We start from the raw sequence: 12,103 nt of genomic DNA on the forward strand, positions 1-12,103 counted from the left end.
TGTAATAATTCATGTTCAACCGTTCAACGCAAAAAAATAAATCAACGAATTTTATCGAGCGCCGCGCTGTTGTGATCGTGGCATTCGCTTATTTAATCGTTTGGACCGCAACAGACAATAGAAGCAAAACAACGTGTATGGACAATAGCGTTAATGCGATATATATGTAAGTGTGACCCAAGGGTCATGGCTACCAACAATCAGAGAGACCGATCAGGGCTACCAACCTGGCCCAGCTACTGATAACCTTGGACAAGACATATATTAGATGCGGATCCGGCAAAGGCAGGACTAAGAAATAACTTCATACGCAGTCAAAGTTGTGACATGTCATAATAAAATACCCGAGAGATAATTTGTTAAGAAATACTAGGTGAACGCCGACGAAATCGAAGGTTACGCTACTGTTGGAGTTTCAAGCAAAAACTATCAATAGATTATGAATAACTCAATTGTTGTACAATTACTTAGGTTGTTCGTGATTCAGCAACGTGCTTAGGTATGCTTAGGTATATATATACATCGTGTAAACATTGTCCAAAAGAATACATTGGCCAGACTTCAAACTCTTTAAGGGTTCGAATGACAGGCCATCGTTTTGATGTGGTACATGAAGACAACAAAAACTAATTTACCATCATGCCGCTCACCACAACCAAAGTTCTGAAGGCTGCTATACCCTTAAAGCCTTTCACAAAGTAAACCCACGTCAAAACCCTAAATGCAACCAACTGACTTTAAGAAATTCTGAATTGGCTCACGAGTTGGTACTGAAAACAAAGTTCCCCTCTGGTTTAAATTTAAGATAGTAAAAAAGTGATTCAACTCAGCTAAATTTTAATTTTCTTTTAGGCTGATTTTATTTTTTATTTTTTTTTATCTGTACTCAATCATATGTTCTCAAAATTTAACTATTTGTAAACATTTCATATTTATTTGTTTTGTTAATTTTTACATTTTTCATTAATTTCTCTTTGCTTGAAAACATTTGTATTAAACGAAAATTTGCAATGTTCCATGTTTCATTTATCACAAACTCTATCAAGATCTCCTCAAGAATATATATATATAAACATATATCTTTCAACGTGACGGCGGGCGCGGCGTTAGCTAGGCAATATGCCTACACAATCCGAGTAGCTATATTGCCTACTTGCGCCTTAAGTGATATTACTGGTGAAAGGAAAGTGGTGGTTCTCGTTCGTTCTTCGTGACGTTCCAACCCAGGTTCTAACGTAGAAATAGTCAAGGTCAAGTAAAATAAATACATGCATGAACGTAATCGTATGCATTTCAACCACATGCTATTTAAATTCGATGATAATAATAATAAATGGTCTTTATTCAGCAAGCGTTTTTCAGATATTTACAATTCTGCTTTACAAAACAACTGTCATTAACCTACCTAAACTATAAAACAAAAACAATCTATCAAACAATCTAAAAACAATATATATAATAAATCTTCGAAAACAACCTCTGTGGTGATACATTGTAAAAACAATCAATATAAACTATTTATAAAAGAAATCTATAAAAGCAATATATAATAACAATCTATAAAAATAATCTATAAAACAATCTTAAAAACTATCCAAATATCAACAATGTACAAGAAACAATCGTTTGTAGCAAAGAACTCAAAACTCACCAAAATATTCTTTTAATCGGTTTTTGAATGAGTTAGGTCATATGATTTGCGATGATGTATATTGCATTTGCATACTTTATGTGTTATGTATAGTTATGATCATTTAAGATTAAGGATTTTTTATAAAACTTTTTTATTGCAACAACTCAAACGATAAAATTTAAAATCAAAATACAGTAATTCTTTTATAGTCATAACCCCGCGAAAATGCCATGTAGTTAAATGCACTTGGTTATTTTACTGTTATATTGAGTTTGTAGCTGTTGTTGTTTCAAGGCTCATTATCTTTTGTATTATACGCATACGACATTCATGTATTATTTTTATTGAAATTATCAGTTGGAATAAATAACAAGAATATTCAACTGACTTTATCACGCCAATGGTAGGCCTAAATACAAAATCAATTAAGAAAAGTCGCATGATGAGTTAATTTGACCTGATATCGTTTTGTATGTCATAAAATCTCCAACGTAATGGTATATTACATTACTAGCCCGGAATATGCGTGGTGACAAATGAATGTGATTATTGAACAATAATTGCATTTTCTCCATACTACTCTGTTTTAATGGAATAGTAGTTTGCCGCCTCCTTGATTTGGGATTTTATTACGTACAAATGCAACTATTGTACTATTGTAGCTTTGAAAACCACGTATATTTCGTAAACATAATCAAATTCGTAGGCCTATAATCAATCTTTTGACATTGAGTGGTTATAAAAAAATAACCTGTCAGAGCCTAAAACAAATACACTCTATGAGTGTGATTGTGCAGACAGATTGTTTTATTGATTAGTTAGATTAGTGTAGTATGGTGAAAAATATTGTACTCGTATAAACGTTTTTACCGTACTCGTATCGTAATCCCGTACCCGTACGGAACAACCATACTCGTCCGAAAAACACACTTATCCCGGACTAGTAACATAATACCATAGATAAACATACTCCCTTTTAATCCCATATTTCATAACTTAGTAGCTGAATTGCAAACACAAACCCTAAATGTTTACTGTCGAATCTAGTAATCAAAAGGTCAAAAGGTGTTTTTCAATCATCAGAAAAATTGTGTAACTTCTTGATGGTTCGAAATTGGGCCTAGCTGTCCTTGATCATTAATGAAACAGCTGATCTTAGTGAGTAACAAAACCATACGGATTTGCTCACTCTATTCTACATTCATCCTTCAATTATATTTGGGTGAAAATACATACCTAGGTGGCGTCCCCATCTCCATTAATAATGATAATAATAATGCTAGTTAAAAAAAAGTCTGGTGTTGTAGACTTGATGAAATGGAAAAAATCTTCCGTTGTCATGAAGTTCTGGCCGGAGGACTATTGTTCTGACTCGAAGGGAAGAGGTAATGGGTTGGACAAAGTGCTCCGAAGTCGAAGCCTCCCATAAACACCATTCAAGTCAGAGCAATAGTCCGAGGGCCGGGACGTCAGATCTTGGCGCGTTCCTCTAGCTTCCTCTTGTTCCAGGACGTGGACCTGACAGCGTGGGCGCCTGTCCTGACCTCCCTCGGTCTCCTGTTAGCCTCCGTCCTCCTAGCCGCCTCCCTGGTGGCCGCGTCACTACGGGTGTACCGCCGGGTCTGTCCCTGCACCAGGCCTCCGCCCCATCGTCTCCTGGAGTCCCCGCCACTGGGCAAGCAGGGGTTGGTACACTCGTGGCTAGGGTTGCCGCCCCAGGGGACATTGCCTCCTGTACTGTACCCGGCAGCCCCCCCACAACCACTGCTGGTCTACCCGCCACCTCTTATGGTACGTTTTATTTATTACTAGACAGCCCATTCCCATATAAAAGTTGTAGTTAGTTATAGAATGTAAGCAAGTGTACTGTAGTCAGATTCAGTGTAGTGACGTAGTATATTTAATGTCAATTACAGATTACTTTTCTTAATCTGCTAACTAAATAAGTAAGCCAAGCCTAAAAACAACTCCCTCTAAACTAAAGCATTTTTATGTCACTTACATTATTGAATAATCGAATAAGAGATATAATATAATTTCGACAGAGCATTCCGTTATTCCAACTATTTTCTAGTAGTAATCCTAATTGTTTATAATTGGTCCATTTAGATGGGATGTCGACTTTATTATCCAATAAGTCAAAAGTTTGATCATGTTACACTAAGGATTCATTCTTTACTATACAGAGTGAGTTTTAAATGAGTCCCCCCCTACTTTTTTCTACATTTCTTAAGATATCAACTCCGGACCACGTCAGATCATTGTAGAGTAGTAAGTACTTCATTTTGACTGGGTGTAAATTTTTGGCCGCCATCTTGGATCCGCCATATTGGATACAAAGTTTTTTTTAATGTAAAGGTAGGGTTGTGACCCATCGTTTTAAACTAGATTTTTATGCTGAATACGATGCTGCAATTTGTTTTTAAAAATCTTGATCCATTCTAAAGTTATGAGAATTTTTGTAACATTATTTTTATCCCATTTTAACATTGTGCATTTAGAAACTAAGAATATAATCGCAAAATAGTGCTAGATAAAGATAAGTATACACCACATAATATACATAAATCTTTATCTATCACAATTTTGCGATTATGTTCTTAGTTTCTAAATGGACAATGTTATAAAAAGTTCTCATAACGTTAGAATGGATCAAGATTTTTAAAAACGGATTGCAGCATCGTATTCAGCATTAAAATGTAGTTTAAAACGATGGGTCACAACTCTACCTTTACATTTGAAAAAAAAACTTTGTATCCAATATGGCGGATCCAAGATGGCGGCCAAAAATTTACACCCAGTCAAAATGAAGTACTTACAACTCTACAATGATCTGACGTGGTCCGGATTTGATATCTTAAGAAATGTAGAAAAAAGTAGGGGGGGGGACTCATTTAAAACTCACCCTGTATACGTTTTGTTTCGCATTGAAAATCTGTATCCATTTCTGTAGATGAAAGATGGGACTGCTTTAACCTGTGTAAAGTTGCGATCGGAGATCGGAGATATAAACGATATACTGTATTTATAACCTAGAGTTCTTGGGTACTGTATTCATATCTGCACATTTTCGAGACGTACTTCTGGGGTTTCCATAGGCATATAGGTTTACTTGACACTATTATAAATCATACTTTACGAACCGGAGTTTCATTTTTGGTTAATCGTTACAGTTCAGCTAAAAAGAACATCATTGCTCAATTGAGGACCCCATCTATATCAACATAACTCAATTATCTCTACTAATCGTCAAACAACAAGATAAATCACCAATTAGTAAACTACAGAATGCAGATACACCTTCACAATTAGCACAGTTCGTCCTAATGGACGACATGGGAATGTCCGTGTGAATGAACGCTTATTAGCTGGGTTTTGTAATTCATACTACACAGTATTGTCTTACGCAACAAACTGAACCCGGTTACTCGGATTAATGTTAAGATCCTAAGATTATCAAGATTACTAAATCTTAGTAGTGATTATGAACCGGTTTCTCGTGAGGTATACATGTTTTATACATATTTTTTATATTTGTATAGTGATCATAAAACGAGAACAGGAATGCAACATATGCTAGTGACAAATGTTTGAACTTTGTCCAGTTGTACCACTGCCACCGGAGTTAAAGGTGGCCGCGGTTATACGGTGTAGATAAAACACCACCGCCGCAGCAAACCTGCCGACTAAGCGAATTCCTATTCACGTAAATTGATTTTCAATTAAATTAACATTTAGGTTTAACGATTACCTAGATTTGCTGCTGCAGAAAAACTAATAAATTGTGTTTTTTAGTAAAATAATAATAATAGTTTAGTTTACTTAAATAAATTTGTCAAGTTTGATCAAAATATATAATAGACAAGCAAACTGCAACATTTTACAATATTCTCTATAAAAAATAACATGGGAATTTTAAATGAATTTTTTCAATTTTCTCCGTAACCAATGACCGTAAAATAACACTTTGATATACTAAATAATTTGGTTTTTTTAAGCTTTTTAGAAGGTCTGGAGAGAAATTGGGAAATTTCGTGTTTTGGGGATCCAAACAGATTCCAAGTAAAACAGTCGAACAAAACTTTGAACACAGGTTTTCTATTAGTTCTCATATTGAATACTTTGCCTTAACTGAACTGGGTCATAGTTTCCGTTAAGTTGGCGTTGTGAAGTCATGAAATACTGTATATTGTGTGTTTTTATAGAATGTATGGTATAATAATATAGGCGAATAACAAAATGTGCCAAAACTATTTAATATGTCTACTAGTTCATCGTAAACCTTACATGATGATTTATTTATTTATCGTTCGGTCGAACAGTGTTCGAGATCGTATTCAATTAAACTCTTACAATAGTGCCAACCCGTTTTGGAAAAGGGACAAGATAACATTTTGATACTCCAAAGAGATTAACAGCTTGTTATTTTGCAAGGTATAGACGCTTTTAGCGAATTTCCCTATAGGGAAGTAGCTATTACCGTATGTGGCATGGTAAGACCTAGGCCCGGGACCGATTTACTTTTTCATTTTGATGTTCCCAGAGGCCAAAAACACCATTCGTTCAAATTTTTATATATGTATATGTATAGACTTATATATATATATATATATATACGTCCGTGAACGCGATAACTTGATTAATTTTTGTCCGATTTTGACGAAATTTGGTTTAAAGGTGTAAAGCGGGATAAACTTGAATGAGTTCGCGAATCAGCACGATCGGACCATGGGAACGGGGCTTTACGGGGGGTTTTATGGGGTAAAAATTGGTTTTTCTCACTTTTGACCCTCAAAACAGAAAATTTCACAATTTATTTCTAACCCATTTTGTAGAGCTTAAAAAAACAAATAATTTTGTATATTGAAGCGTTATTATGCGCCTAAAGGTTACGGAGAAAATTGAAAAAAATTTTAATTTTGAAACTCCCATGTTATTCTTATGGAAAACTAGCAGAGTACCCGTCCTTCGTACGGGGTTGGAATATAAGTATAAAATGCTTATTGCAGTTATACTCAAGCTTTGCGATTGCAATGGGTGGAGGACACAGTTTGATAAAATTTGCTTTTTTAAATTTACAGTATTCTATAGTATTACACATCTACCATAGCCATAATGTTCTACCATTTTACCTAAACAATAGAGAAAAATAAATTATCAATTCGCAAAATATCACAAATTATTCATGAAATGAAAAACATATACATAACTGTAAACAATCCTAATTTGACAGTTCTCATTGCGAATCACAGTTTTTTGTTGCTGCTTAGTTCAAATTAGCTGCTTCATAAATGCAAAAAAAATATAGTGCTGCACCCTGTTGGTAAATCTTATAACTTTTTAATGCTTTTCCATATCATAGAACCAACTTTTTTAGTTGAAACAGCTGACTAAATTCTTTAATTCCCTTTAAATATGAATACTCATAAGGTTAACATGGGGAATTACAGAGCCACTGGGGCGGAGCCCGAAAGGATTTTTGAGATAAGAATATGCCTATATGTTAATCGGGAATGTAAGCTATCATCATGCCAAATTTCAGCCCAATCCGTCCAGTGGTTTATGCGTGATTGAACTTCAAACAAACAAACAAACAAACAAACACACAAACTTTCACATTTATAATATTAGTAAGATAAGTCAACTGTTGTAGTATGCTTGTTTATGAACATGTTTTGATCAAATTTGGAAAATACATTAATTTCTTACTAAACTAGAGTACCTTTTAACATTTGACATTAAAAAACACTTTTTACCCTCCCTTTTGCAGCAAACCTAAGTAGTCGTTAAACTAATTCTATTTAAATAGGCAATAAATGTGATATTTTTAATGATACATTTTAGTGTAAATCGAATCAGGTAATTGGAAATTCGCTTAGTCTGCAGGTTCGCTGCGGCGGGGGTATTTACTTCAACGTCTAGTCTCCCAAACCCTGGAATCGCACCAGGAAATCTACAGCGTCCCACCACAATACCGCGGCGCCTCCCGTTATGATAGCGGCGCCCGTGTCGTACAAGTACAATATGTACAACGGTCCTGGGCAGTTTGTCTCCAAGGAGGGTAATTATCCCATATCTGTGTCCATCTGTCGTCAAAACCAGGTCGCGCGACGTTATAATTCGGCGGATTTCGCTGGTTGTACCCACGTCTTTTTGATGAGATTTCCTGGTAGATGTTAGCTGAGTTATTAAATTAAAAAATAGTCCTTTGTTCAGTTGTAGAAGACCCATCACGATTAGTAAAGAAGGGTTTCAGGACGTTACGCCAAAGCTATAAATTAAAACACCAACATCGAGAAGCACAGAGATCTGCAAGTCTTGTTTTGTTTGAGCTACCATCTAATTTCAGCCCTTTAACGCGAGATTTACATTCCAATTTTACCAATTATTGTTTAAAAAAAACCTGTTATAACTATAAAACTAATACTATGTCTTGGTTTTCTTTTTTCTTTTCCAATTTAGGCTTGGTTTGTTTACAATTCTTATTATTTTTTAGGTGCTTTATCACCTGAGGACGCATACTAGATCAGATTTCGGATTTCGAAACATCGCCAAAACTTATTTATTACTGTTATTTACTAATCGTGGTGGAACGCCCGCAAAAACCTCTTAAATGTCATATCGCAACAAATGTACTGTACAAAAAAGCATAGCAATATATTATTATACGCGTTATGTGAACAAGGTGATAAAATCATTGTTATTCAATATAACACTTGTTTGCACCACAAACAACAATGAAAACTGATTGGGCAACTGTAGATTTCAATACATCGCTGCGGGTTTACTGGCCTCATACCGTGGTCCAAATGCCAACCAAATGCCGCGCCCTTTATGTCTACCTGAGTGTGACATTATGGCGGGAATCGATCAGCTGTTAAGGAATTTCCCGCTGTTTCCACACGAGCCGGTGTATAGTCACGGTTGATTGGGTATCGGGTAAATGGAATTGTCAGAAGGGCAACTGCAACTTTTCACAGCATCCTAAATTAATGTGATAGTTAACCATAATTGTTCTATTGTTTTCTATTTTGATTACAAAATATGCCTACGTGTATCACGTGGTTGCAAAGGGTCATGTGTATTTACATCTTTACTGAGAGGGCAGAGCAATTAATCTTGTTGTATGGTAGTCAAACGTATTGCATCAACCAAATTCGGAATCAAATCTGTTGAAAATCCAAAAACAATCAAAATACTTCGAATCGTGTAAAAAAACGCGAAAAAATCATTTCACAGCCAAAACCTAGTTCCACTACTGGTCAAAGTACGGCTATAATGAATAAACGAAAAGAAACGAGCACATGCAAACAATAGTGTAACAAATTCTACAACCGCGGAGTTTCCCACGAACAGAGATGTTAGCAGCGCAATAACGCCAGCCTATTTCTGTTACAGTATTCAAATGTACTGGCCACTGTTCCTTCCCACAGCTAACGTATACAGTTTCATGGTATGCTCTTTTCGAGCACGTTTCCGACAAACGCCAACATAGCCTACATGTAATTGTGGTGATTGTACGTTTCGCTTTTATTAGCCTATACTAGGTTTAGTCTATACTAGGTTTAGCCTACTTGTTTCCAAATGTAATCTACTTTCATGACTCTAAAACTGTATGGGATGTGACCTACTATTTATTTAAAGCATTACGTGATTCTTCCCTGATCAAGTTAGGGCTTGGTTAACCCAGTTGAGTGAGTATTTACTAATTTAAAATATACAGAAAAAACACACAATAATTTAACTAACAGTTATTTAGTGTGCAAGGGGATACAGTAGTCTGAGTCACAGTTTACAACCAATCGACAATATGAAATTTTGTTTCATTTTTATGATTTCGTTGAGTTTATATTGTCTATGCATGGTCACTGCCTTTAAGTTGTAGTCAAAATCATAACAGTGCTGAAGTTTTTAGAGCTTGCATGCATTTCAACCATTGGCATACGTGAAGTATATATTTTAATATAGTATGTAGGTTTTGTCATCCAATCGTTTTGTCAGTTAATTTACGCTGTGTTAATTAATTTAGCCATGTGGCTACGGTACTAAGTGGGAACTATGGCCCTGAATCAATTAGACAAAATTATGGCAATCCAATAGGATTTACTATATTGTGGGTTTTCATTACATTTACGTGAATTGTTGGTGTCCATTTATTTTCTAGAAGGATTTATTCTCAACTAAATCAAAAGGGAAGGTGGGAACTATTACTATCCAACGTCGATCTATTTACTTCGCAAGGAGATATAATACATTAACAATTAAAATATATTTACCCATTTAAATCAGATATCTTATAATATTTATAGTAAGAAAATGACGGAATAATGTTTGGTTGTTGGGCATAGCTCAAGGTATATCTGCTTTAACCTCCGTTGGTTGAATATTTTTAGACTTATGAACTGTCTTTTTAGTGCTAGCCGTTTTCGTTGCACCAGATAACGAACGTTAAGCTTGCGCAACCTCTAAAACCCATGTCATAGGACCATAGACAAACTTGTTGTCTATAATATGACTATTTAATTACGTTAAACGAGTAAAATAAATTATTGCTTGAGGACAATCATCGGCAAGGAAACACGCTCACGCACATGATTACTAGTCGATCAAGAAGAAAGTGAAACCAAAGCGGTGTCGGTGGTCGGTGTGGGCAGAAAATCGAAAGTGGTATCCCCCGCGGCGCAGGGGCGAACATTAAAACATAACTTGAGCTTGCTTTCCCTGCTCTCGCCGCTTACTTTCCATCTCTGGGGCGCAACCGGTTGTGGCAAGGGCAAACCAGTCACAGTCATCACCCATTACATTGGTCATTTGATTGAGGTCTTTGGTCTTTGTCGTGAAGACCTCCACTATTGAAATCTGCCCTAAGCAAATTAAGGTGTGGTACAGTAAATGAGAAATAGTAAATTTATTCATGTTAACACATTAACAGTTTTACTTACACTTTGTGAACCTAAGCTAAACCTAAACCATAGAGTAAGGAAATAAGACTTTTTTTCCTTAGTCTATGCCTAAACTCACGTTATTCACGCACGTTGATTGGTAAGCGCTGTGTCTGGGCTTAGAATCCGCCCTTTACCATAGTAGGGTAACCTAACAAAAACCCTACCTAACCTCATTTTCATCAAGCTTCCCTTGCAAAGAGCAAATTTTAATAGTCGCGGGCTTCTTGAAACGAGCCTTCGGTTGTTTGCAATGTAATTACGGATTTCCTTATATTGTAATGTCCGTTACTTTATCTCCGATTAATGAAAGACGTCAAGTAGTTTATTGTTTTTGGTAAAATGTTTGAGATTTAAGTTTATAGTCGAAATATGCTTAAGTGTTTCAATGCTCTATAAAACAAAAAAATTTTAAAATTACCTTTTTTATATATTTTTGTATAATAACTGTTTAACATTTATTCATTTGAATACTTACAGAGGTCAGACACTGCAGTGTGGAATAAATCAATAAAATGATTTATTGATATGTTGATAACCACATGGACTATCAAATATTATTGTTGTCCGTATTTTTAAAAATGGATAAAATTACAATGTTAGCAGCATATGTACAGACAACTTTAAGGTTTCAAACAGAGTTGAGGGAAATAGTGCAGACCTTTCTTGATACAGTTTACTTTTTAGATGGAAGGCAGTGGGCTATATACAGTGCCGCCTAGTTCAGTGGGATACCCACAATGCATCAGTCCATTGCCCAACAACCCCTACATGCAGAGGAGGAGATCTCCTCACCCTCACCGTGGGAGACACTCTGTGGTATGTAAGCATAATGTAAGGCAAGGCTATACTGAAAAAGGGATCAAGCCGTCTAAAATAGCACTATATATAGATCCGACACCTAAACCCAAGAAGTTCAAAATTACAGGAGTTGAGGTCCTTCTTTATTTGATACATAGCATTACTCTCAGCAACTTCCTAAAATATCCCAAATAACTTACTTGAATAAAATAACTAAACTAACTAAATAACTATAAATGAAATAACTTCTTGTTATATAAGGGGTGTTTATATAACAAGAATACTAATTTGTTAAAAGTTTTATTGTACTAAAGTAAATTTGGATACAAAAGAAAATTAATGACCACACTACCACATCTAGCATGGCAATATTGTCAATACTTGTGTAGGAATCCATAGAGGTTACTAAAGAATCATGTAGAGTTAAGTGAACACCCAGTGCTATACTGATAGCTAGATAGCTGAGAGGTTATAGTGCTCGCCTTCGCCTGGTAATTAAAAGGTTGCCGATTTGGACATGAGAAAGGTTAGCTTTTTGATGTTTTGAAACTGTACCCAGTTATCTTTGATCATTAGGCTTTTAACAAAATGGTCCTTGCTAGCTACTGAAATGTATCAGCTGGTCTTAGTCAGTACCAAAGCTACACGAGGCATTTGGGTAAAAATAAACATCTACCTATGTGGCATCCCCATCTTAATTGGTAATTTGATATTGTTATCATGGGAT

The 12,103-nt window shown here is 35.5% G+C and overlaps 2 protein-coding genes across 2 annotated transcripts in view; one reads left to right on the top strand and one right to left on the bottom strand.

Moving 5' to 3' along the window:
* Positions 1-12,103, top strand: part of LOC129001222 (uncharacterized) — a 31,860-nt gene that overhangs the window by 16,553 nt on the left and 3,204 nt on the right. The window contains exons 3-4 of the mRNA XM_054428448.1: positions 3,143-3,424; positions 11,263-11,394. Of these exons, the coding sequence (XP_054284423.1) occupies positions 3,143-3,424; positions 11,263-11,394 (414 nt within the window). The remainder of the gene's footprint in view (positions 1-3,142; positions 3,425-11,262; positions 11,395-12,103) is intronic.
* The window catches only part of LOC129001223 (centromere protein S-like), a 44,188-nt gene that overhangs the window by 15,552 nt on the left and 16,533 nt on the right, over positions 1-12,103 (bottom strand). The gene's annotated exons all lie outside the window — the stretch shown is intronic.

This window comes from Macrosteles quadrilineatus, unplaced genomic scaffold (genome assembly GCF_028750875.1).
Source record: "Macrosteles quadrilineatus isolate MER2022 unplaced genomic scaffold, UCM_ALF_1.0 Scaffold_8__2_contigs__length_117827958, whole genome shotgun sequence".
Taxonomy (NCBI): Eukaryota; Metazoa; Arthropoda; class Insecta; order Hemiptera; family Cicadellidae; genus Macrosteles; species Macrosteles quadrilineatus.